The sequence below is a fragment of the Equus przewalskii genome, chromosome 8 (assembly GCF_037783145.1).
Source record: "Equus przewalskii isolate Varuska chromosome 8, EquPr2, whole genome shotgun sequence".
Taxonomy (NCBI): Eukaryota; Metazoa; Chordata; class Mammalia; order Perissodactyla; family Equidae; genus Equus; species Equus przewalskii.
In genome coordinates, this window is record NC_091838.1 from 67,644,067 (window position 1) to 67,669,633 (window position 25,567).

The 25,567-nt window shown below is 42.9% G+C and overlaps 1 protein-coding gene and 1 long non-coding RNA gene across 3 annotated transcripts in view; one reads left to right on the forward strand and one right to left on the reverse strand.

Annotated features, from left to right (window-relative positions):
- ANXA13 (annexin A13) overlaps positions 1 to 21,872 on the reverse strand; it is a 53,509-nt gene extending 31,637 nt beyond the window's left edge. The window contains exons 1-2 of one of the 2 annotated variants that reach the window (XM_008524677.2): positions 21,755 to 21,872; positions 20,483 to 20,605 (exon numbers count right to left, since the gene is read on the reverse strand). In XM_008524677.2, the coding sequence (XP_008522899.2) occupies positions 20,483 to 20,605; positions 21,755 to 21,769 (138 nt within the window). In that variant the 5' untranslated portion in view covers positions 21,770 to 21,872. The remainder of the gene's footprint in view (positions 1 to 20,482; positions 20,606 to 21,754) is intronic. The other variant, XM_008524678.2, reaches the window with a different exon arrangement.
- Positions 1,713 to 20,486, forward strand: LOC139085279 (uncharacterized). The gene is made up of 2 exons (XR_011543517.1): positions 1,713 to 1,822; positions 20,348 to 20,486. It is a non-coding gene; the product is annotated as an uncharacterized lncRNA (long non-coding RNA).
- Positions 21,873 to 25,567: the final 3,695 nt, after the last annotated feature.

Sequence of the window (25,567 nt, forward strand, 5' to 3'; positions counted from 1 at the left end):
CACATCTTGACATTTATCCCTGAAACAAGCTGGGAGGGGGGCTTACATTTGTTGAGCACCTGTGACGTGCCAGACAATCTCTTCATTTACTGCCCTTTCTTCGTTATTAACAGGGAGGAGCAGGCATTAATAGTCTCCTTTTAGGGAATTTGTGGGAGGTCTTGCAGGATGCAGGGTTGCACCCAGCTCAAGTTGCCTCCTAAAGCCCATGCTCTCAGGTCCAGTGCACCATCCTGCCTCACACTCTAATTGTGACCGAGGCTTTCCTGTCCAGCAGAGGGATGACATATCCCATTTTCCTTTCCAAGTCTTTTATGTAGTGTAAGAAAGCCATCCGGTGCCTCTGAAGCCTTGTTGGCAGGACCAGCGACGTAATTTGCAGGCCTCAGTGCAAAAGAAAAATGTAGGACTCCTTGTTCAGAAATGATTAAGAATTTCAAGATGGTGACGTCAGAGTGTGAAACCAAGTGGGAGGCCTTTCTGAGCATGGGGCCCTGTGCAACAGCCCAGGCTGCACACTTCTGAAGCCCACCCTGCTCTTTGATCCAAGTCTGGAAGGGGTGGTTCTCTGAGTGTGGGAAGTAGCAATCTCACAGAGTAAATGGAGTCTTTGCTTTTCATGAGAAGTATTATGGAGGGCTCAGGAAGTGAACCAGAGCAGCAGAATCTCCTATTAATGGGCTGATTCTTAAACTGCTCTGTATGTCATTTTAGTCTCATTAGTGCAGAGAATTTGGTGGAACACTAATGATCTATCCCACTTCACAACTGTGAAAGAGAGACCCAGGGCTCTGGGAACGGCTAGGCAGCTTAGGCTCTGCCTGAGGTCCCTGGCTGAGGGGCGGTGGGGGCTGGAGTCCAGCTGGGGTTACACTTGCCAAGCCCTGTGCTGCCAGGCTGACGGGGCTGCTTCTCCCCAGAGGGACGCTTTCTCCTCATTGGCACAAAGCTGCTGCCAGGGCTTGCAGAAGCCATGTGGAGACTTGATTAAGATTGCCTGGCCAGGCAACGCGTGGGTCAGAACCATGGCTAGAACCTGATGTCTGACTCTGTCAGGTATGAGGTGACATTCCTGCCCCTCCTCCCCTTACTGTTTTGGTAAAGTTGTTCCACGACACTAACATCACAGAGTTATAGGAGCAGAGGGATGGGAAAAGAACCCTCTGAACATGTCCAATTTGTTTATCCAAAGCTGAAAAATGAGTAAATAAGTGTCGCTTGGTCCAAAATTAACAGTGATGTTTGGGGAGTGCAGTGGGAGAGTGTTGACCACAAGTTAGGACTAAAGATGATATTGAGAAAATGTTTTTCTTTTTTCCTTAACAAATAATGTGGTGTAAAATCTCTATCAGATGTACAACCGTCAGCAGGGCAGGTGGAATTCACTGTCCCCTGGTTCTTTCTAGGAACTTCTCTTAGCCATGTTGGTTATCTTTCCCAATCTGAAGAGAATTTGGTCTTGCTCCTTGTAACAGCAGGATATTTGATGTCGGAGAGAAGGAATCACGTGATGTGATGTGATTTTTAAAAAAAAGGAAAAAGAAAATGGTCTGTTTGGAATTTTCCCCTCTGCATGTGTGGGACTGCCTCCACAATGGGCGTATTCATCAGTGACACCCAGTGTTGATGCAAGGGGTGTCCTTGGCTTGTTCTGATGAGCTGGGTAATGAATTTCTCCGGAATGTATACGGAGTGGACATTCCATATCCATTGTTCATTGTGAGCGGACCAGGCAGCTGACTTTGGGAGCTCAGGCCTGTTTGCCAATCAGACTTCGTTTTTGAAACCTGAGGCCATGGAGTAGAACTTCCACATAAAGCAGGTCTGTAGGAATGCGAGTCAGACACAAAATGGAGGCACAGGGGGCTCCAGCATGGGGACAAACATGTTTGTGGGGGTTTAGGCGAATACATGGATATTCCACGTGCTCTCAACTACAATGTGTAATGGAGTCAGGGCAACATTCCTTTGTTGGTTTGGTTTGGTGAGGAAGATTGGCCCTGAACTAACACCTGTGCCAATCTTCTTCTATTTTGTATGTGGGTCACAACCACAGCATGGCTTGATGGGTGGTGCATAGGTCCGTGCCCGGGATCAGAACCTGTGAACCCTGGGCTGCTGAAGCAGAGTGCACAATCTTAACCATGATGCCACGGGGCCGGCCCTCTGATTTGTTTGTTTTTTAACAGTATTTGCACTGACACTCAGGAGACACATAAAAAAGGTGAGGTGTTGGATGTTAATAAAAATGATTACAGAAGTCTCGGCTTTGAGCCCACATGAATCCCAGTTTGAATGTGGTTCTGCCCCTTAGCAGCCGTGTGAACTTGGGCCATTTACCTGGAAGCCCCCATTTCCTCATCTGTAAAATGGGGGCAGTGTCTGCCTTGCAAGGTTTGAGGCTTAAGTGAGGTAACATTTTAAGTGCTAGACATGGAGGGGAGCCACAGAAATGCAATCCTCCCTCTGCTTCTTTAGGCCATGTCTTGCCTATTTGTCTTATAGTGATATTTACATTTTCAATTCTGCATATTTTGATTTGATAAATTTGGAAGACGTATGTATCTTGAGATTGTGTGGTGTATATCGAGATACCTCACAATGCCCCAAACAACATCATGTTCGTAAGAGGTGGCCACTGAGGATCTTAGTCAAGTTTAACGTGGCTGTCCAGTTAGACTGGAAACAACTGCTTATTGCTTGTGCGGTCTTGGGCAAGTCTGGCAACCTCTCTGGGCTGTGGTTTCCTCACAGCAAAATGCAGATAATCACAGAGTCTACCTCACAGATTTCTTGTGAGAATTTAAATGAAGTCATTCACACAAAGCATCTAAAACAAAGCCTAGCAGAAATCATGTGCTTAATAAATGCAAACAATTAATATTTGTGGAAGGCAGACCAGCAAAGAACTTTCTAGAATATTTCAAAACCCTTTTCTGCCTGAGGAGTTTTCATCTTGTAAACGGCACTGCAAGGGTCAATTTTTCACGGATCACCTGCAGCTTGGATCTGGCGTTCCAGGCATGTATTTCACACAGGGGAGTAGGCTGGTTGAAAATTCAGGCTGTGTAGTCCTGGGGTGACGCTCCAACACCACACATTGTTAATTGTCTCATTTGGCAAGTGCGATAATTCCCCCCTCATGGTGTGTGAGGATCTCAAAGAAATACAGTCCGGGTGAAGTGCCTGCCATCATGCCAGTACGTCAGGCTCAAAATGGAAGTAAATGCTATTAATTAAGTCTACAAAATTAGTTCTGCAAAAGGCATTGCCTGGTGCGTGAATAAGCTGACTTCTCAGTCTTGGTTTTTCTTCCTTCTACTGCATCTGCCTGTCACTTCTCTGTGTCTCTATGTTCCTCTGTGTATACAAGGAAATAAATGATCCCTTTTTCTGGAGGGAAGAAGCATAAAAACTAAACTGGGATGCTATGAGCCTAGGAAGCAGTGTCACTTGGGCAGAAAGAATGCTGAAAACACTCTGTGAAATGACTCAGGGGCGTGCCAGCTTTAGCACGTCGACTACCCAGGAGGAATGTGGTCTCTTGTATCAAGTTCTGTTACCTCCAAACAGAAGGGCCGGAATGGAGGAACAGACCTTTGACCAAAGGCTTCTGTCCCGGAGCAATTCAAGGAAATCTTAACTCTTAGGATCGAAAAGCGAGCATTTAAAGAAAATTTTCCCCCAGCTTGCAACAAACTCTGGGGATGGAGTTTGTGAAATGTTAGCTGAGGGATGTGGTTTGCAAATTGGTTGCTCTGTGTTATACAGTGACCAGGATTTCCCAGGACCCAGACTTAAGTACACTCGTATTTGAGTACACTCTTCCTCGTCAGTCCTGGTGAGCTGAGCTTCTGTTTGGATAGCATCAAGAGTAAAAAATAAAAATAGACTGTCTCATGAGAGACATGTGAATTAATTAAAAAGCAATATGCAGCAGGCAAATTAGACTCTCCTCTGAACGGTTCCTCCCTCCCTCCCTGCTTCCTCTCCTCCCTTCTCTTTTTCCTCTTCCTTCGTTTTTTTTTCTCCTTCCTTCTCCCTTTTTCCTCCCTCCTTCCTTCAATAGACAAGTAGTGACAATCCGTTGTGTGGCAAGCACTACTCCAGATGAGTGGGACTGAGTGATCTACGAAGCACAGTCCTTGTCCCCAGGGAAATAAACGTGGACGTAGATAAACGACGATTGCATTATGACATGGTAAGCATATTAGGTGCAAATAGCTGAGAAGAGAAAGAAGAATTTTTATGGAGAAGTTGACATTTGTGCTGATTTTTGAAAGATGAGTGGGAGTTGGGCAAGCAAAAAAAAAAAAGAGGAGGGGTGGAGGTGGGGTAGGACAGTCCAGGGAGAGACGATAGCATGATGCTTTCTGGGTCTGTGTACACGTGTGCTTACTATGACCCATTACTGTATCTCTGCAGAACAACACGATCGATCTAAATAAGACAATGATATAGTGTGGCCTTGAGAGTTGGACCTACTGTGTTCAATTATGCTTTGTTGTTATTGGTGGAACGATCCCGGACAAGCTGACCCATCTCTCTGAGTCTTTGTTGTCTCATCTTTAAAGCAGAGTGCACCTGCTCATGGGTAGTGTGAGGTTTGGGTGCAATTGTGTTTGGGATGCGGTGGTGCGTGCCGGATTACAGCAAGCACTTGGTTGATGGCACGTAGGAGGTAGGATGCTCAGAGACATCAGGATCTAAGGGTCATTTGTAAACCCTGGAGTATTATCAAAATGTAATGGGAATGGCATTTTGATTGTTTGCTCTCTCCAGTGCAGTTCCCCGGAAGCCCTGGCTTGCTGCAGTCTGCTCTGTAAATATTTGACAGTGGTTGCTTGGTATCCAGCCTCTGAGACAGGAGGACTCTGAGGAAGCACGGGGGCAGAGGGCAGAGGGCTCATGCAACACTGATCTAAAGAGGGCTGCTTGCTGTTTGAGCTGGAATGAAATCAGGAGGAGGCTGAGAAAGTGAGAAAGCAGGAGCGAAACGGAGGCAGGTGAAGGTTGTGCTGGGGAGAACACAGACACCCCTGAATACTCCTCGGCATAAGCAATGATGATCGCCACTGCTAGTTAATGGTACCTGGAGTCAATGCTGGCGATTTGGGTTAAACTTGCCTTGTAGAGATTTTAAGAACACTATATACTTGGGGAAACTGAGGTCCAATTTGGGAAAGATACTTCTTTGTGGTCACACAGGTCACCCCCCCTCCGAGATATCTACCCTTGAACCTGGCATGATGCTCTTTTTCTCTCATTCTTTCTAAGTCTCTGTTTTCCCATCTTGAAAATGGTAATAATAGGACCTACCTCTAGTGGGTTGTTATAAGGATATGTGTCAAAAGTGATTGGCAGAATGCTCTGCACGTGCTGAGTACTCAGTGTTATTTTTATTACTTCCTTCCATTCTGATTCCTATTAAGTATTGAGTGAGAGCACCCTGCCTTGGTGCTTTGAGTGGCACCTTTAAAATAACGGATTACATAATTATGTCCTAAATCAGAAACCAATTTGTACTTATAGATAAGTAGTAGCAGGAGCTAAGAGTTTAAGAGAAATTTATGGGAGAACCACTTAACATTGAAAATAACAGCAAAATGTAAAGCACTTACTATGTGCCAGGCACTGGCCCAAACAATTTATATATAATAACTCACTTAATCCTCACAGCAACCCTATGGATAGGTATTATTACCTCCTACTTTACAGATGAGAAAACCAAAATATAGAGAGGTTAATAACTTGCCCAAGGTCACACAGCTAGTAAGTGATGGAATTCAAGCCTACACAGTCTGGATCCAGAAACTCTACTGTTGACTTCTTAACTGATTTTTTTGTCCTTGTCAAAAAATTCTTTTTAATTTAATGGTGCAAAAGCTCAGTCCAACTGTTAGAATGCTCGTCTTTTATAGAAACACCAGTTGAGACATGCAACTTGTCTGCTGACTGGGAAAGCCAATGACCCCTGGCGTAGCTGTGGGATCAATAAATGTTCTTGACAATGAGACAATAGGAAGAGAAATGAAAAATGAAGGCCAGTTACCATGATTTGCAAGGCAAAATGGACAGCCTCTCCCTGGGGGCAAAATGTGTGTGCAGGAGAGATGTATTGTCAAATTCTGCTCCCAATATGCCTTCTGTGTCAAATGGAATCATATTTTTTGCTTCTCATCTGTAAACTGGGACTAATACCTGCCCTACCCAGCAGAATCTCTGGAAGACGAAATAAGACAACGTGACTCATTGCAGCGTTATTCACGACAGCGAAGATATGGAAACAACCTAAGTGCCCATCAACAGATGAACGGATAAAGAAGATGTAGTGCATGTACATACACAATGAAATATTATTCAGCCATGAGAAAGAAAGGTACCCTGCCATTTGCTACTACATGGATGGACCTTGAGGGCATTACGCTAAGTGAAATGTCAGAGAAAGACAAATACTGTATGATGTCACTTATATGTGGAATCTAAAAAAGCTGAACTAATAGAAACAGACTAGAATGGTGGTTACCAGGGGCTGAGGGCAAAGGGGAGATATTGGTCAAAGATTACAAACGTCCAACCATAAGATGAGTAAGTTCTGGGGATCTAATGTATAGCATAGTGATTGTAGTTAATAATACTGTGTTGTGTACTTGAGAGTTGCTAAGAAAGTAGATTTTAAATGTTCTCACCACAAAAAAGAAATGGTAATTAGGTGTCGTAATAGAGGTGTTAGCTAAAGCTATGGTGGTAATCATTTTGTAATATATAAGCATATCAAATCAACACACTAGATACCTTAAACTTACATAATGTTATACGTCAATTATATCTCAATAAGGCTGGAGAAAAAGATACCGTGGGAGTACTGGGCAGGAAGGTTTCATTATGGTGATCCAGAGCTGGCTGGGGAGGAATTGGCCTTTCTGCCCTTCTCCAACTGTTAAGCTGCTTTCTCCTCCGCCTCCTCTTCTCCCCATCTCACCCCAAACCTTCCAGTTCCCCGTTTCCTAAAACATCTTGCTCTTAGAGCAGTGGAGGGGTCATAGCTAAAGGACCGCAGTGTGCCAGGTGGTTGAATTTTAGCAGAGGCATTTTGAAGACTGAAAAGGCATGAGGCCAGCAGGATGGTTAAGGCTTCTGATATGATATGTTTACTTCTTTGGGTGACTGCTTTCCGGGCTGAAAAACTGTCAAACATTTTCATAGGTAAAATGTCACTGCTCCCTACCTGACAGAATCTATGCAAAATGACTGCGGATTTGTCTCATTAGCAAGTGGCTCCTCAGTGTGAGGTAGGGGAGGAAGAGAGGGCTGCTCCGAGAGGATTCCTCACTGGACCACCTGAGTCCTCAGTGGGCCCAAGAAGATGGATAGCACAGGGCTTCATGCCCCTCCATCTTTTAAACACCTGATTGCCCACCATTGATCCCACTGGCAAGCCTCATCTCATCTCTGGAACTTTCTGGCCCTCTTGGAAAGAATTGAGGACTTTCTGCCAGTGGCATGCTGGAGCCAAGGCAAAGAACTACTTGAATGCCCAAGACTGAGGGTTTCCTAAGATGTGAGACTTTCAGTGCTAAAACTGACACAGTTCCAGGTAAAGCAGGACGGTTGGTCACGCTAGCTGGAGCTGACTTTGCAAGCTTGCAAGAACCAATTGTGTGTAACTTTTCCCAACTCTGTGTTCAGTGGGTCATGCTGGTAATCATGCTTGAAATCAGCCATAGTGGAAGTACTTATACCATGGAAATTGGAAAATGCCACAAACCAGGTTTTGTTTTCTCCCAGAGGGCCGGTTGTGAGACATTTTGTAGCGCACCACTTTCTCCTTTGTGCTAATATTCCACTCTAGAGACTTCTATCAGATCCCCTTAAGATATATTACTATACTTATTCACTAGTCTATCTTTCTCCCTAGACTCTAAACCTCTTGGGGTCAAGAACCATGTCGTATTCGTTGTCATATCCCCAGCACATATCACAGTGCCAGGCACATGACAGGAATTTGTTAAATATTTACGTATTAATGAAGCTCATTTGCATTGATGGAGTAACTCTTCTCTGCAGCCAGGAGGCATTTTCATGAAAGTAAAGACCTAAGACTTTCAGGGATGGAACAGCCTGAGCTGAATTGAGTTTGGGGCTCTTAGAAATAAGACCTATGAGGGAAGACTGAGGAAGATAACCTGGGCAAAATATAGATTAGTAGCTTTTCAACCCTGGATGTGCCTCAGAATCATTGGAGATGTTTTAAAATACACAAATGACTGAGTCCCATCCTGGTCCTATGAAATCAGAGTCTCTGAGATATAGGTATATACTAGTTACACGTATTTTTAAAACTCTCCAGATAATTCTAATGTGCAGCCAGAGTTGAGAATCATTGGTCAGACAAAAATTAGAAACTTTCCCGTTGACATTCTGACAAACGAGAAAGACAACTTAAAAACGTACTGAGGGTTTATACAAATAAGAAATCCTAGACTTTATCCAAGGAGCAAAAGATAGAGGGAAGAGATTTATCATAGATTCTTAGGGTAGAAATTCAACCCAGGGTTTTTAAAAATGGGCGACATGAAAACTGAAGGTATTAAAGCCCATTAAACTTCCTACTGGGAAAGGAATTTCTTTTTAAATTCTCTCTCAGTTCTGATTGAGTCAGTCTTTTCTTGGTGATAGTTATGTCTTTCCCACTCTTCCAACTCAAGGATTGGCAAACTACAGACTTTGGGTGAGCCAAACCCAGCCCATCACCTCTTTTTATAAATAAAGTTTCATTGAAACCTAGCCAACCCACTCATATACATTTGGTCAATGGCTGCTTTCACACTACAATGGCAGAATTGAGTAGTTGCAACAGAGGTTGAGTGGCCCACAAAGCCTCAGAAAGTTACTTTGCCAACCTCTTCCCTATTTCACGCAAATAGGACTTTTTATCAAAAACCAGAATATCTCAATATCTGAGCCTCCAGCTGGCAATAGTATTTAGTTAGAGTTTGATAAAATCTTTTTGCTTTCTTTTAGTTATCTCCAGTTATGTCAACTGATGTTGGTTTCTCATTTATGGTATTAACAGAATTTCTTTTTAAGATAAATTTATTTGTGTCAAAAAGATGAGTGGACTTAAAGAAAGTGGTTAATAGACTATTAGAACAGGTGACCCATATATCTGGCAACATTCACAAAGTTCATACTTAAGTCTGAAGTTTGGGAAACCCTGAATGTATCCAGTCCCCTCACTTTACAGATAACCTGGGGCCTGGTTGTTAAGCCATCTGCCCAGAGTAACTTACTTGCTTATGGAAAAACCTGGACTCCTTTCTCTCAGGACAATGTTCTTTTACCTCGAACTGGTTACTCATTTGTGCTTTGGAACCAGTTAGTATGAATGCAAAATATTATACTCTTAAAGTTCATAAATTCAGAGCTAGAAAATATCCTGGTGACATTTCCACAGACATGTTTCATTGATGGGCAATTTGAAACACAACAGAGGGGCCATTCACATCTTTAAATGTAAATCTTGGGCAATTAGTGGTATATTGTTTCATTAAGTTGATTGTTTCTTGGGCATGGTTTCCTTAGATCAATAAATTTGACAAAAAGTCTTGCTTTTTTTGGTTTTAAATCAAAATCCACTTAAATGCTTGTTCAAGCAAAAAGTAAAACTACTGATTAGAAAATATATGTATTGCAGTGTACTCTTTTGGGTATATTTAAGCACAGTTTCAATGTCACAAGAATATTTGATATTTCGCCATGTACTCTAGGTATTCTCCCATTTTAATTAGGATTCTCCATGGTCACGCTGACTAATAGCAAAGCTGATCCTTCTGTTCTTAGATCCTCCTCCCACTTGAAGCCCTTTTAGTCTGTTAATCAAGGAGGTAGACCAGATAGCTAGTCAAGTGTGTTAGGAAGCCTGAGTTCTGCTCAACTATAGAAAGGTGCTGACAATGCACAGAGCTGTTCCTACTGATCCATCCTTTCAGAGATGCAGTTTTAAAGTGACATATATGGCAATTAAGTATTTGGCCATCACTCTAAATGGGTAAGAATATTTGTATTATTTGGCAAATAAGGCTGAAAATAGAAAAAACATCCACTTGGATCAGCTCTCAATATGATTTACTTATATATGCTGTGTGTTCTGAAAAATGAGTAAAACTTTTTAGATTAAAAAAATGACCCCCTGGGGCCGGCCCCATGGTCGAGTGGTTAAATTGCACGTTCTGCTTTGGTGGCCCAGGGTTTTGCTGGTTCGGATCCTGGGCACAGACATGGCACCGCTCATCAAGCTATGCTGAGGTGGCATCCCACATGCTACAACCAGAAGGACCTACAACTAGAATATACAGCTATGTACTGGGGGGCTTTGAGGAGAATAATAAGAAAAAAAAAGATGACCTTCCTCCTAAATTTGGGACTGTCTGTTGCCGTTTTAAGAATACCTTTTAATGAAGACTGTTATAATTAGGTCATTTTCCAGAAAAACAAGCTTTCTTAGGCTGTGCTCTTTGGGTTATACATGTCGATGTGATATTTGCCTATCAAAGGTAACTACCAGGTTGGGACCTCACCTTAAGGAGATCTGACTGTTACTGGCTCTTAGTTAACGTCAGCCCTGATATCGGTTCCCCTACATTGAACCCAGCACATATGGGGTTAAAACCAAAAACATTCATCCCTGTTCCCTGCTTCTTTAGTTACACTCAAATGTAAATATCTGTCTCTTCAACCTTTGACTCCCTGAGCTTTACAACCAAATGGAAGTTACAAATTGTTGAAGCCCAGGTGGCCTGCTGCTGGGCTCACATTACAGTTTTAGCTAATCACACGTCCTTGAACTCTACCATGGGGAAACTGTTGTCTAGAGGATGTCAGAAAGATGAGGCTTCCCAGACCTCAACTTCTCAGCTCCCTGATCTCAGAATCTACCACGAATCACGAAGGCAAGACAGCCAAGGATGTCCACTTGCAATCATCCTGTCTTAGTACTCCCCTCTCTCTGCAAGCAGCCTCTTAAGGCCAAATGCAGGCTGGTGGGAAAACACCGGCCAGCAAGGCTGCATACTCCCCCTACCCTACCTAAAATCCCAAATAAAAACTCTTGCTTGTAGCTTTTTGGGGGGGGTTGGGATTTCAGCATTAGCTTCCCATTCTCCTTGCTCAGCACTTTGCAATAATAAAGTCCTACTTTCTTCCACTACACTCAATGTCAGAGATTGGCTTGCTGCACAACGAGTAAGTGAACCCACTGCAGGTTCGATATCATGACCTTAAGACTCTTCAACATCTAGTTCCCTAAATTGGTGGGCATCATTGTTCCTGAAGGTGCTCACAAAATACTCAGAAGTGCAAACAATGTGACTGGCCTGCCATGCACTGAGCTCTGGTGTAGGGAGAATGAATGCGGCAGCCCTTTTAGGAGCCACACCCAAACAGAGGAGAGGTGAGCAAATGGACTCATGATTATTTCAGTCAATGTCATTCCAGGTGAGCACTGCTCATCTAGGTAGGAAAACCAAAAGCTCAGCAGCCTCTTTACTGGGTGTTTCTGCAAAGAAGCCCTTCTCACCCTGGCCATCAGAAGTCACTAATGGGCTCACAGCCTTTTTGGGGGAAACCACAGCCTCTCAGCTGCTGTTGTTACCAACAGGAGGACAAGGGTCAATCTTCAAGTTGAGTTGGCTTTTACCCTGTGATAAGAGAAGCAATCAGTATAAGGTAATGCCTGGACCAGAGGGCCAGGAATGCATGGTTGCTGGTGGAAATTCAGCCAGAAAAAGACAATATGGGAACATCTCCTGCCCCATAGCCTTGCTTTCCCATCTAAGGTCTCTGTCTAGTGAAGAGGTTCTCAACCAACCAGGAGTGATTTTGCCTCCCTGGGGACAGTTGGCAATGTCTAGAGAAATTTTTGGTTGTCACAAATAGGGGAACACTACTGGTATTTAGATGCAGAGGTCAGGGATTCTGCTAAACATCCTAGAAAGTACAGAACAGCCCCCCACAATGAAGAATTATGTGGCCTCAAATGTCAATGGTGCCAAGATCTAATGTGTTAAGGTCTACAACTCAGGCCTAATGGTTGTAACAATTCTGTCAACACGTTACTTTAAAAGGTGTTGAAAAGGTTGAGCTTCTGGTGGTAAATGGCACATAGGTACGGACTATGAAGTCAGGTCCCCAGTCACAAAGAACGAATTACTGTGGTTACGAAAAAGGGAAGATTAAAAGTGGACCATGGTGTCATTTTTTCTTTAATTTTATTTCAAAGTAACCCAGATGCCAGATCTGAAAGCTGAGTCCTGGGATCAGGTAACCAGGAGGAAGAATTTGAGTTAAAGTCGGTCCAAAGTGAGAAGCCTGTCATTGCCCCCTGCTTCATTGTGTCCGTCACAATTATAGGCTCACAGCCTCAACTGGCAGGAGCCTCAACTGGCAGCCTCAGTTGACTCATTCATAGGGCCCTTTTGTACTGTTCTACTAGAGGCAGAATAACATGCATTGTCTGGAAACAAGATTTTGTGTCCTGGGGAAAATGACTGTCTGCTTTGAAGTTGTCCCCAGATTGTTTTGGGAGTTTGAGCCCTCTGAAGAGTGCTAAGCCTCCAGATATTCAATTACTGCTGTGTTGCATCAATAAAAGTAAACCTGGAGAATGAGGTGGTTGTAGGGAGATGATGGCTATTTCTCAACCGTGAAAGAAATCATGCCTTCAAGAGTTATGAAAAATGAAGCACTTTTCTCATTAGAAAAGAATTATCCATTTCTTTCTTCTATTGCTAAAGGCTAGTTTTTTGGGTTATTATTATTATTATTATTTTTTTTGCCAGTTCCGTGAGACTATAAACATGGGATTCGTTGCTTGAAGGTAAAAAAGAAGCTAGTGTACTCTGGGATGGTTAAGAGTCAATACTAAGCGGGCAGATGAAATTGAAAAGAAAAAATATTGGGGGCTGAGCTGGGCCCTTACAGCATCAAGAGATGCTGTGTAAAGGTCATAACCAACAGCATGTGAACAAGTTCTGATTTGCTGAAAAGGAAACAAGGTGAAATAGCTGGATTTGCTTTGGGCAAATTTCTGTCTCAGTCAGAATCAAGACAATGAATGTTATTCTTTTCCTTGATAGGCAAGTTTAAATATGCTTTGGATCCAAACCTATTACTTATTTCCTTAAAATTATTTTTAACATTTTTATCTTCCTTTTCATTCCTACCACAAGCATCCAGACCCCCATCACAGGAAGGGTGAATCATTTTACTGCCTTTCTACCTTATCTTCAAGTCTTCATTTTCTTTCTATTTCAATCCATCCAATAGCAGCAACAGTAGTAGTAATATTAATAAAAATAATAGTTACAAGAAAACAATAATGATAAAGCAATGTTCACCACCCCGAAGGATGGGTAAGGCCAACCTTGGCCCAAGTGATAGTCCAAGAATAGGTACCTGATCCAAGCCAATTATAATTTTTCCCTGACATTTTACATATAGATGCTTAGAGAAAGAAGCTCTTTTTCCTTGAGATGGTTAATCTGGAGCTATATGAGGTCATGGAACCCTTTGCGGTGCAGGAACTATCTGTGGCCATGCCTCCCTCTCACGACTCCTTTTGCCTCCCATATTGTTGAAAAGAAAAAATTCATTTTCAGTAGGAGAGAATGAGGTCAACACAGAGAAAGGAGGAGAGAGTGGGAGAGTAAGATTGAGAGAGAGAGAGCACTAGCTGATAAGATTTCCCCAGCCCCAGGGATGAGTCATAATTGCTCACTATCCTCTTCCCCTTTGCCAGTGATGGGTCAAGGGATGGGCTTTTGACCAATTCTGGCCAATGAGAGGGGAAGGGATGACCACTTGGGGGCTTTCCAAAAATGTTTCCTCACTGATGGGGGAGTGGTACAGGAGAAGAAAGGCACTTTTTCCCTGTTTCTTTCCTTCTTGCTCGTGACCCTATCAAGTGAGATCATTAGCTTGAACAATGACCATTATCTTGCACCCATGAGGGGAGACGTTGCCAGTACATCAAGGGTGGCAGAATGGAAAGGCAGACATAGCCTAGGTCCTTAATGACATGACTGAATTGCTCAACAAACACTGGAATCCCTTCCTTCTAGACTTCCTGTTAGGGTTAACAATTAAATGCCTTTGTTATTCAAGCCACTGTTAGCCCGGTAATCTGCTTCTCAAAACCACACACATGCTAGCTTAAAAACAAACCAAACAACTATGAATCCATGCCTTTCCGATTACCTCAAGCCCAGACATCTCTCTTGAGTTTCAGATCCAGCTACCTGCTAGGCATTATACCCAGGTGTACCACGGATACCTCAACCTCAGTAGATCCCAAAACCAAACTCATCCTCTCACCTTGCAAACCTCCACCTTGCCTTATCCCCAAGGTGTACCACCATCCACCTGGGTACATAAGCCGGGTACCTGGAAGTCACTCAGTCGTCTTCTGTTTCCCTCCCCTCCCATGTCCAGTCAGTTAGCAAGTTATATGGATTTGACCCTCCAGTCTGTCCTCGTCTCTTCAATTCCATTGTCACTGTCTTAATTGGGGGCAGGTGCTGGTCACTTTCTCCAGGACCGCTGCCTCTCAAGTGCTTTACTTGCCTTTGGTCGTGTCTCTCTCCAAACCTCTCTCCACCAGCTTCCAGCAAGATGTATCCACAGTGCAGCTCTCACCTTGTCACTCCCTCATCTGAGATCGATTAGGGCTTCTCTACGGCCTAAGGTACTGATTCCCAAAGTGTGGTCCCTGGACCAGCAGCATCAGCATCACCGGGAAACATGTAAGAAATGCAAATTCTCGGTCCCCACCATAGAGCGTCAACTGAATCAGACCCTCTGGGAGGAAGGCCCAGCTCTCTGTTTAAACAAGGCTTCCAAAGGAATCTGATGTGTAAAGGTGAAAAACCATTACTGGCGTAAGGCAATAAGATCCAATTTCCTTGATGTAATGGGTAGAACAGTGTCCCCTCAAAATTCACATCTAATCAGAACCTCTGAATCTGACTTTATTTGGAAATAGAGTCTTTACAGATGTAATTAGTTGAGGATCTCAAGATGAGATCTTCCTGGGTTTAGAGTGGGTCCTAAATCCAAGGACTGGGGTCCATTATAAAAAGAAGAGAAAACAGGGACACACACAGAGCAGAAGGCCACGTGAAGATAGAGGCAGAGATTGGGGTTATCCTGCCACGAGTCAAGGAATGCCATGCCTGGGCCACCAGAAGCTGAAAGAGGCAGGAAAAGATTGTTCCCTAGAGACTTCAGAGGGAATGTGGCTTTGCTAACACCTTGATTTCAAACTCATGGACTCCAGAACTTTGAGAGAATAAATTCTCATTATTTTAAGCCATGCAGTTTGTGGTACTTTGCACAGCAGCCCCAGGAAACCAATACACTTCGCAGAGCACACAAGGGCCTTTGGGTCTCATCCTGTGCACCTGTCTAGTTTGTCTCCTGTCACTGCTCCCTGTTCATTTATCTTTCTATCAAAAACATGGGCTGGCCCCGTGGCCGAGTGGTTAAGTTCGCGCGCTCCGCTGCAGGCGGCCCAGTGTTTCCTTGGTTCGTATCCTGGGCGCGGACATGACACTGCTCATCAAACCACGCTGAGGCAGCGTCCCACATGCCACAACTAGAAGGACCCACAACGAAGAATATACAACTATGTACTGGGGGGCTTTGGGGAGAAAAAGGAAAAAATAAAATCTTTAAATAAAAAAAAAAAAAAAAAAGTATGGAGCACCTGCTATGTGTCAAGCCACAGAGACACAGCCAAGAGTAAGCCACAGTGTCTGCCCTGCAGAAGCTCCTAGCCTCGGGGCAGAGGATGGCAGCTACATAGGCGATTGCTGGACGATGTACTCAGTGCTTTGGCGAGACTGGAGCTCTAGCCGGAGCACAGGCATTCTTGGGCCTCTTTGCATATGCTCCTGCATTGCAAGGAATGCCCTTCTCCACTTTAAGAATCCTCTTCTCTTTGTCTGATGGCTTCCTTGTCTGTCCAATTTTTGAACTTTGTTCCAGTGGACACATTTCTATTAGCGCATCATCACACATCATTATAATTATTTATTCATTTGCCTCCCTCGCTAGACTTGGGCTATTTTGAGGGCATGGGCTGTGGTCTTTTATCTTATTCCTCCTTTTGTCTACAGAGCCTCGAAGAGTACCTGGCTCATGGTAGTTTCTCTGAAAGAATATGTTGAACTGACCAAAAGGAAGGAGAGTGGCCCCTTCCTCTGTGCCGGCAGAGGGGCTCTCCTCAATGGCCTGTTCACTCTGTGGTTCTGGGATGAGATGTGGGAGAGAGCACAGCCTGGGGTGGGGCGGAGGACAGAGCAGAACAGGGCAGTTTTCTGGGTGGGGAGTGGTGTGAGAGGCCCGGGGAGGAGGGTGTGGAGCTAAGTAGGCTTTAAATGCCAATCTCAGGCCGGCTCTGCAGGCTGCATGGTGGGAGTGGTTCATAGTCAAAGCTGGGGCACAGCTCTAACCTCGGCCCGTGAAAGGCTTTTGGCTTCAACATTGCTTCTCAAACTTGAGCAAACGTCAGAACCACCTGGAGGGCTTGTTCGGCTATACATTGCTGGGCCTACCCCCAGAGGTTCTGTTTAGTAGATCTGGGGCCTGAGAATTTGCATTCCTAACGAGATCCTAGGTTATCCAATAATGCCGATCTGGGACCAGCTTTGGGAACCATTGCACCAGAAGAATGCATGAATTTAGATGCATGGTTCTCAACTTTGAATACCTTAGACTCACTTGGGGAGTTTTTGAAAATACGGATGCCAGAACCTCACTCACTCATTGGTCTGGGGTTGTGACTGGACGTAGGATATGGGCTCCAACTGAGCAGAACATTGGTTTAAGGCTCATTTAGAGAATGTAGTAAACGGATGACTCCATCAAACTTCTACTGAACATTTGTATGTGCTAGGTACTGTGTTAGTAATGGGGATGCAAAGACGAACAAGACGCAGTCCTACCCCCAGGGAGCCATCAGTCCAGTGTGGGGCAGGTGTATCAACAGTTCTAAAGCCACATGGGAGAAGAGTGATGGTGTTACCCACAGAGTATAACGGAAGCACTAAGGAAGAGCATGTGATCCAGCTTGATGGGATGGGTGGAGGGAGATGGAGGGAGCTCAGGGATGGGGGTAAAGAGGAAATGATGAGGGGATGACCCACTTCAATAGTTTTAGAAGTCCCACTGGGTCAGCTTCTGGTTGGTATATGAGCCTTTATGGAGTCCAAGGCGTAGTGTGAAGAACTTGTACATGAGTCCAAACCCATGCTCCACCTCTTACTAGAGGAACAGCCTTGGACAAATTACCTAACCCCGTCTTGCTTCACTTGCCCCATATTTAAAAGGGGAATCATCATGGTGGCATCTCCCTCACAGAATCATTGTGAGAACTACATGATACAACATGTACGTGGTCTGCTGGGTAGAATGAAAGACTCAAACTTGATGGACCACAGCCCATGTCCTCAGAACAGCTCACAGGCTGCCAAGCACTTGAAAAACATCAGTTATTATCATCATCATTTCGGAGGGCCCCTTTTAAATCTCCAGGTATGCCCAGCATTACGGGCGGTTCTGGTTCTTGTCATTGTGTGGTAGAGCACACATGCCAGCATGCCCTAGGATGCCCCGGATTCCATCCCCTACAACAAGTGGCCCCAGGTCCCTACAGCTTCAGAGTTCCTGTGTCAGTTTTTCAGTTTGCACGTTCTTCCTTCTGTCTGTGTATTTGTCCTTGGCAGCCTTTTTTCCACCTCTTTAAAATGATTGCTTTTTATCTGCTATAGACAAGAAAGCCAAGATTGTCTAATTGTGTCTAAAATGTAAGCTAGACGTCGCATGGGAGACTTGTCTTCGAATAAAGAAGGTATCTTTGGTGCATGCTGTCCTGATACCAGAGCCCCTTTTTGTTTCCTCTTATACTCACGGTAATGTTCTGGAGGATTCACTTTCTGGGATCAAAGATTTCCTGATGGGAGAGGTGTGACTGCGTGGTCGAGGCTGGTTTCTGTGCAGGGTTCCCTATGATTGTTTGCTGTTTGGAATTACAGGTCAATGCACACTGTAGCTTCAAACCATACTCACTTGTATCCCAAACTCCCAGTCACATTTTTATCTGCCTCCAGAGCCTCCCTTCTCTTCTCAGGAATCTGGACCTACTCCCCACCTGTTGTGCAGCTCCCAGATGTTCCCGATCCGCCTTTACCTGAGCTCACCTGGTGTCCACCTGCTACACAACCCAAACTGGCTTCCATTTTAGACAATATTTATGTTGGCTCAATATTGGCACAAGCAAGTTGTAAACGTGGCATGTTCACAAACACTGTGGCAGATCGCTGAGCAGATGCTCCCACATTCACGAGTTGCTCTTCACTTACGGGCGCTCACAGTGACACCTGCTTTCATCAGCAGTGTGCTGATCTGTTCTCATAAGGACAGTGGTATGCTCCAGTTCAGCGTTTCTCAAACTCTGCTGCACATTAGCATCACCTGGGGAGCATTTACAACCCTCAATGCCCCGGCCAACCACCAGACCAATTAGTTCAGACTCTCTGGGGGTGGGACTCAGGCATCAGTGGTTTTTAGAACTCCCGAGGTGATTTACACGTGCAGCCAAGTTTGAGAACTTGTTCCCCAGTCCAGTGCTTCTCAGACTTGAATGCACAAGATTCACTTGAGGCTGTTGTTAAAATGCAGATCTGACTCAGTAGGTCTGGGGGGGCCCGGGATTCTGCATTGCTAGCTGGCACCCAGGCAGCGTGGGAGCTGCTTCTAGTCCAGGGTCCATGCTTTGAATAGCAAGGTGGTAGCCCTTTCTAGTGCCCGTTTGTTAGCCTTGAAAATAATTTTCCAGAAAGCATTGGTCCTCTTGAGTTGTGATTATTTCAATCAAGGCTCTGCTAAATCTCCCTCCTTTTCTATTAATCTGCCCGTACCCACCAGCCACACTCTTATAGCAAAGTCATCTCTCTATTTATCTCAATACCCTGTTTGCCTTTAGATGGTGATTCTCTTGAAAACAACTCATAGAATAGAATAGAAGAGTCATCTGACTAAACCTAAGCAGGTTTTTCTGTGGATCTTATTTTTCTGTCTATGCACAAGCTCATTGAGCCCAAGGACATGTCCTCCAGGCTAAGCAAACTCTTTGAACACTGTGTGATTTAGCAAACAATAATAACTCAGTATCAGTTATTCCTGCTCTGAATAGGTTAGTCACAAACACTGTGCCTTCAGTTCAAAAAACTCATTAACGACGGCAAAAGGATTGGAAGAAAGCACAAAGGAAAAAAGCAATTTTCAGTTTTCAGAATTGGCTAGAATTGCATGTCACGGTACCTTGGAAAGTGTACTTTCTTGGCCAATATTCTATTGGCTTTAGAGCAATGTTTGTCAAACAGTTATCTGTGGACCTTGGTCTGTGGACATGTTCTTGGGGATGCAAAACTTTCCTAGTAAGCTTTTTAAATAGTGTGCTTAATGCTAATAACTTAAAAACTAATAAAAAGCATATTGGACCATCAGGATGACCAAGGGCTAGCACGTGATTTCAATGCCTGCATTTGTGTTTCTATTTATGATTGTATATATGCCAAATAGCTGTACTTTAATTCTTGCAGGCTAATGATAAAAGAACAGTGAACAGAGGGAGATTTGATATCAAAATTATGCATCTTAGCCAAGAGAAGTTCCAACTGTATTATAGAGAATCTTACAAACAAAAGTTTCTCGGTAATTTGGATAGACAAACGTGATAGGAGAATCTAAAAGTCACACATCACCTCATAGTTTAGATATGCTGCAACTCAAAAGAAACCACATTATCGCAATCAGGACCATTTTTACATTGAGTTCGGCCACTTAATCTCAGCAAACTAGCATGGTCGATTACACTAAATCAGTAACATACTTTTGCACATCATGACGTATTTGTAAATTTGTTTTGGTTGTGTAGCTGGTTTAAAACTGCAGACATTGTAGTTTTAAGTTTTTGCATATTCAAGTCATTTTCTAATGCAAATACTTTAAGTCATTACTGGGACCATTTTTTGTCCTTTAAAAAGGTTTTGCAATTACTTATTTCGAAGCACAGTCTTTGAACATATTCATTCTTTGCGCACATGTTAAATTCCATTAGTATTTTCTAAAATGTCATAGTGGCACATTTTAGCATCATGCCCTCTACTCTAGGGCTCTGTGAAGGGGATACTGTTGCAACTGTAAGCTGAGCTCCTAGGTTACATTTTCTCCTTAGCTGCAAATACTGTAACAAACATTTTCCAGCGAGACACTTCTCTGTTTGCAGATGATGCCTGATGATGACAATTTTCTGACTGGAGGATCGTGGAGGAGCCAACATGACAAGTCATTGGCAAGGAATGCTGGGCCCATGAGAAAGCCCGGCCGTACTTAGGATTTGGAGGGAAAATAAAGTGCTTACAGGCTGTTGGGCCTCTGGCTCTCCATGCCCTGATGGGTGGCTGAGAGGCTGCAAGACTGCCGAGGGTTGGGTGTCCCCTTTGGCCAACTGTTGACTGCCTTCTGAGAGGGAGTAAGACTGGCTCTGAGGATTCAAAAAAGAAATACGTAAAAATCCTAAACCGCTCACAAAATCCAGCAGCCCCAAGAGGTTGACTTTCAAGGGATAAAAATGTCTATCCCTAAACTCCTAATTCAGGGGTCCACCATCGTTCCCCAAACCCTCTGCATCTATCAGAACTATTTGAAAAGCAGGTTTCAGTTTCTCTGAAAGATACAATGAATGGAAGGCTCATAGTCTTGGCTAGTATGAAAATATTATTTACAGATGATTTTAAAAATAATGCCTCTCCAAAGAAGATATTTGTAGGTTTGCAGCCATCGGAGTATGAGTTTAGTTTAGAGCAAAGGAAAAAACCTTATAAGAAAAGCTATAGTTTAGAAAATTTTAAAGTTTTATTCTCTTCACACCTAGTGTACACACGAAGAATCATTCATGCTGTAGGAAACTGTAATAGGTGTAACAAAATCTTATTAAAATTCTTATTGCAACAGCTTTAGATATACATTTTTCAATGTAAAAAAATCAAGATTTAACTCTGAACTGCCTTGGGCATAGTTGATTCCAAATGGCAGTGTTTTAGGCATTAATAGTTCATGGAAACACTATTCACACTAGGCATTTCAGAAGAAGAGTAAAATATTAAGTCCATTCCATGGATATTGCAAATATCTGGATGTTTGGTGCTGTTTAGAAATAATACCGGAATATTTTCTCCTTTCAATCCAAGTTATAAGGACTGGGAGAAGTATTTTTGCCTTGGTCTACTGTTATTTGCAACAAGAACCTATTTCCTACGCATTTGCAACAAGAACCTATTTCCTACGCGACTCTGATAGGCATAGTCAATGAAGTTTTGTGCAACTTTGCTACAACTAACGGCATTAGTCATACATTCCACAAATATATACTAACCACTGGCTTCCGGCAAGGCAGTGTTTACCACTTTGTTTTAAACACTTTAGCCCCTCCGGTGAGATTTTTGACTAATGGAGAAAAAGGATATTCCAAATGCATTTAAAAAGCATAGTATGCTGTTGTGAAAATCAACAACAAGGGGTAACCATAATGATAAAGTATAATAGTATCAATCATGATTTCATAGTTTAAATTTCTCCACGTGCTAACCAAAATTAAAACTCTGTTTCATGCCCAACGGCAATAAATACTTACGTGACGATTGCCCATTTTCGTTTTTTTCTGAGACAGTTGTGTGTTTCATTAAGAGATCAGTTCTCCTACAGGCTAAGTTTATAATGGTTTTTCCCAGGGCATAATAGCTCTTGAGTTTAATAAGTAACTTTTGGTATTGAATTTGAATACATTGTTGGGGATGGGTAGGGAGTGGCGTTAGCTACAAATGAGTTTCCTCTGCCCAAGTTGCCTTGGTAGGCCATCTTTTAAAAATAAAATATTTATTAATAAATCAAGCATAGGCTTTTAGAGATGAATGTCTTATTCACAACTAAAAGGTTGAAACTGCCTCACTTCTAGATTATTGAAAGAGTTATTTTTTTCCGGGGGCGGGGGGGAGGGTAGTGTTCATTTGAAATTTTTAACCTTAAAAAAAAGCATTACCCAAACAAGACTGAAAAATCTTACTATTTTATGAACATCACTATTATCATTACAGTGAGTCTTTTTGAAGGCTACATTGAGTTATGCTAACACTTTTATAATGTAACTAGTTTTTAAGTTAAAAAAATAATACGTGCAGATGTACATTTTTTTCCTGATAATATGAAAAGTTGCCATGAAAAGTGAGCCCTTCCCACCGGTGGTTTCTTCTAAATCCTTCCAGAAATGGTATGCATATATAGCCACATCTGCTATTTCTCTATTTCTCTCTCTCTGTCTATTTATCTCTCTTTGGTCTGTTTTTTTTCTTAAGAAATGGGTTTGTACAATGCATTCTGTTCCATGACTCATATGCTTAATATTCTAAAGAGTTACGTGACATTGGCTCTTTGTGGCCAAGTTCTTTTTCAGTGGCCACATGGTAGTCTATTATAAATTTTCTTTTTCTTCTTCAGTGGCTACATGGTAGTCTATTATAGATATGAACCACACCTTATTTCATCAGTCCACTATTCCGGGTCATTTAAGTTGTCTTCGTCTTTTGCATGAATATTTTCGTTTAGGCATCTTTGCGTATGTGTGCATGTTTATCCATAGAATAAAATCTTAGAGTAGAATTGCTGGCCAGATTATGTGCATTTAAAATTCCGATAGATGTTGCCAACTTGTCCTCTGTACAGGCATAAAATTGCTGAGCCACTCTCAAAGACCAGCTGGCCCATGAGGCTGACTTTCAGAAGACAGGATGTGTACCTCCCTACAATAAAATGCCAGTGCTCATTCCCCACATACTGGCCAACACTAAACATTATGACAGTTTTCATTTCTGCCAATTTCGAAGATGGAAAATGGTCATCTTACCGTTTAACTTACATTCCTTTCTTTTCATAGTCTTAAAATTATATATCCTGTTCCTCAAAAGGCATTTGTGTGAATTTTTCTGTGATCTGCTCGTTTATGTCCTTTATTTTTATTTTGAGTTATTAGTCTTTTCATTATTTATATGTAACAACACTTTATTTATAATAAAATCTAGGCTTTTGTCAAGTATAATAATTATCTTTTCAGGATTTGTTATGTGTCCTCTGTCTCTGTTTATGTTTTGAGTATGTATGTGCGTGTGAAGAAAGTGTTTGTTTTTATGTATTCAAATATATCAATCTTGTTTTCTTCGGCTTGCTTAGAAAAAGTCTCTGCATTTAGAGGATTAAAACTTCTTGTACATCTTCTTCAAGTTCTTTTAGTGACTTCATTCTTTAAGTCTTAGCGCTTTGCTCCATTTGGAATTGATTTTGATATGGAGTAAGGAAGGGATGAATTCACCTTTAGTTTTGGTTATTCAGTCGATCCTAAATAGTTATTAAATAATTCATCTTTTATCTTCTGGTCTAAGACAGTGTCTTTATTTTATGCTAAGTTCCCATACAACATAGTATTAAAATTCTAATAGGTCTGTTACATCCTGATTGTCCATATTCATTCTTTTCTTCTTTTAACCTTTATCTGTTGAGTGCCTTGGATGTGCTATTGCTGGAACTATACCAGTGAACCAGACGGATACGAATTTTCTCTTCCTAGAACTTACAGTCAAGTGTCAGAGCTATACAAGAAACAAACAATTGGGGCCTGCCCCATGGCCGAGTGGTTTAAGTTCACGTGCTTCTGCTTTGGCGGCCCAGGCTTTCACAGGTTCGGATCCTGGGCGCGGACATGGCATTGCTCATTAGCCCACGCTGAGGCAGTGTCCCACATAGCACAACCAGAGGCACTCGCAACTAGAATATACAACTATGTGCTGGGGAGCTTTGAGGAAAAAGAAAAAAAAAAAGAAGAAGATTGGCAAAAGTTGTTAGCTCAGATGCCAATCTTTAGAGGAAAAAAAAGGAAATTACAAATTGTTGTACCGGCTGTGAAGAAAATAAACAAGATGCTGTAACAGAGGCTAACCTGTGTGTGTGTGTGTAGGTACTTTAAATAGAGATGGGGCTCTTCAAGGAGCTAACATTTAAGCAGTGGACCAAAGGATGAGAAAAAAAAGAGAGAAGAGAAAGTGTTCCAGACCAGAAGGTCTTGTCTTGTGCTAAGACTCAGAAATAGGAAAGAGCTTTGCAAATTAGAGGAAATGAAAGACGGCCAGAGAGACTGGAGTTTCTTATGCACCAGGCAGGATGCCGGGTGCTGGCGATGCTGTGGCGAACCAGGCAAAACTCTTGGAATTGACAGTGGAATGGGGGGAGAAGACAAAAAATTATAAGTTAACAACCAATGCTTTGACCACTCACTATTTTTTTTGTCTTTGGTATCTAATTTAGTGTTCTATAGTCCACTGCCTCATTTTTCCAGCCCCAGGCTTCTCAGAGGCAAGTCCTCTCTGTGTCACCACTGTGTCACTCACCCCTCCTAGAATTCTTGCTCAGTGACATCTCGCACCCTCTCTCCCTCTCCCACCCCAGGCTGTTGAAGCTCAAAGTTCAGGAGGAACGGGGCAATTTGGTGTACAATGCTGACGTGGAGATAAGTTTTGCTCATGGGTGCTGAGTTCCTGAGCACAGGAAATGCATAAAGAAGAGATAGAGTTTATGGCTTCAGTGAGGGGAAAGATAGAAAGCTTAGAGGCCAAGTAAGAAGCTGACACACCTTTTGATTTTTCTAGGTCACAACTACTATAGCCACCTCTTGATTATTTAAATTTGCCCGCAGTCGAGTTGGATGGGTATGTAGGAAGGTGACCAGTAATTACAAGCAACAGGGGGGTAGGGGTGGGGCATGGGGAGGAAGGAGAATTCCTATGACCCCAGGCCATTTCTGGAGGCTGTCACGGCTGGAGGCCCAGAGTGGAGAAGAAGAACTGCCTGGGAAAGAAGAATGAGAAGACCAGATGGGCGGAGAGAGGGCACGAGAAAAGTGATGGGAGGGGTTTGGATTTTTTTTTTTCCTGTATCATTGTAAATATTTAGTGATTCTGAATTATTACAGGTGCTGCTGTACAATAAAGTAACATCTTCCTTTACTAGACCCGGCCTATTCATTTGCATCTCTTGGATTTTGGTGGTTCTCAAAGTGCTGATGCCAGCAAAGTTCTAGTTTCCTTTGAACCTTATGAGTTTCAATAACAGTCGTAAACCAGTATTGCCGAAGAGAGTCTTTCCTTCTGTACGGCTCACCAAAGTTAAGTTTCTAACACTTCTTAAAAATGGTACTTGTGCATCTGTCATGAGTTAAATTGTAACCTCTTCTCTCTGCCCTCCCCACCCCCAGCAAAAGATGCGTTGAGGTCTTAACCCTCAGGACCTGTGAATGTGAGTTTATTCGGAAATAGGGTCTTTGCAGATGTGACCAAGTTAAGATGAGGTCATTAAGGTGGGCCCGAACCCATTATAACTGGTGCTCTTATAAGAAGAGGAAGAT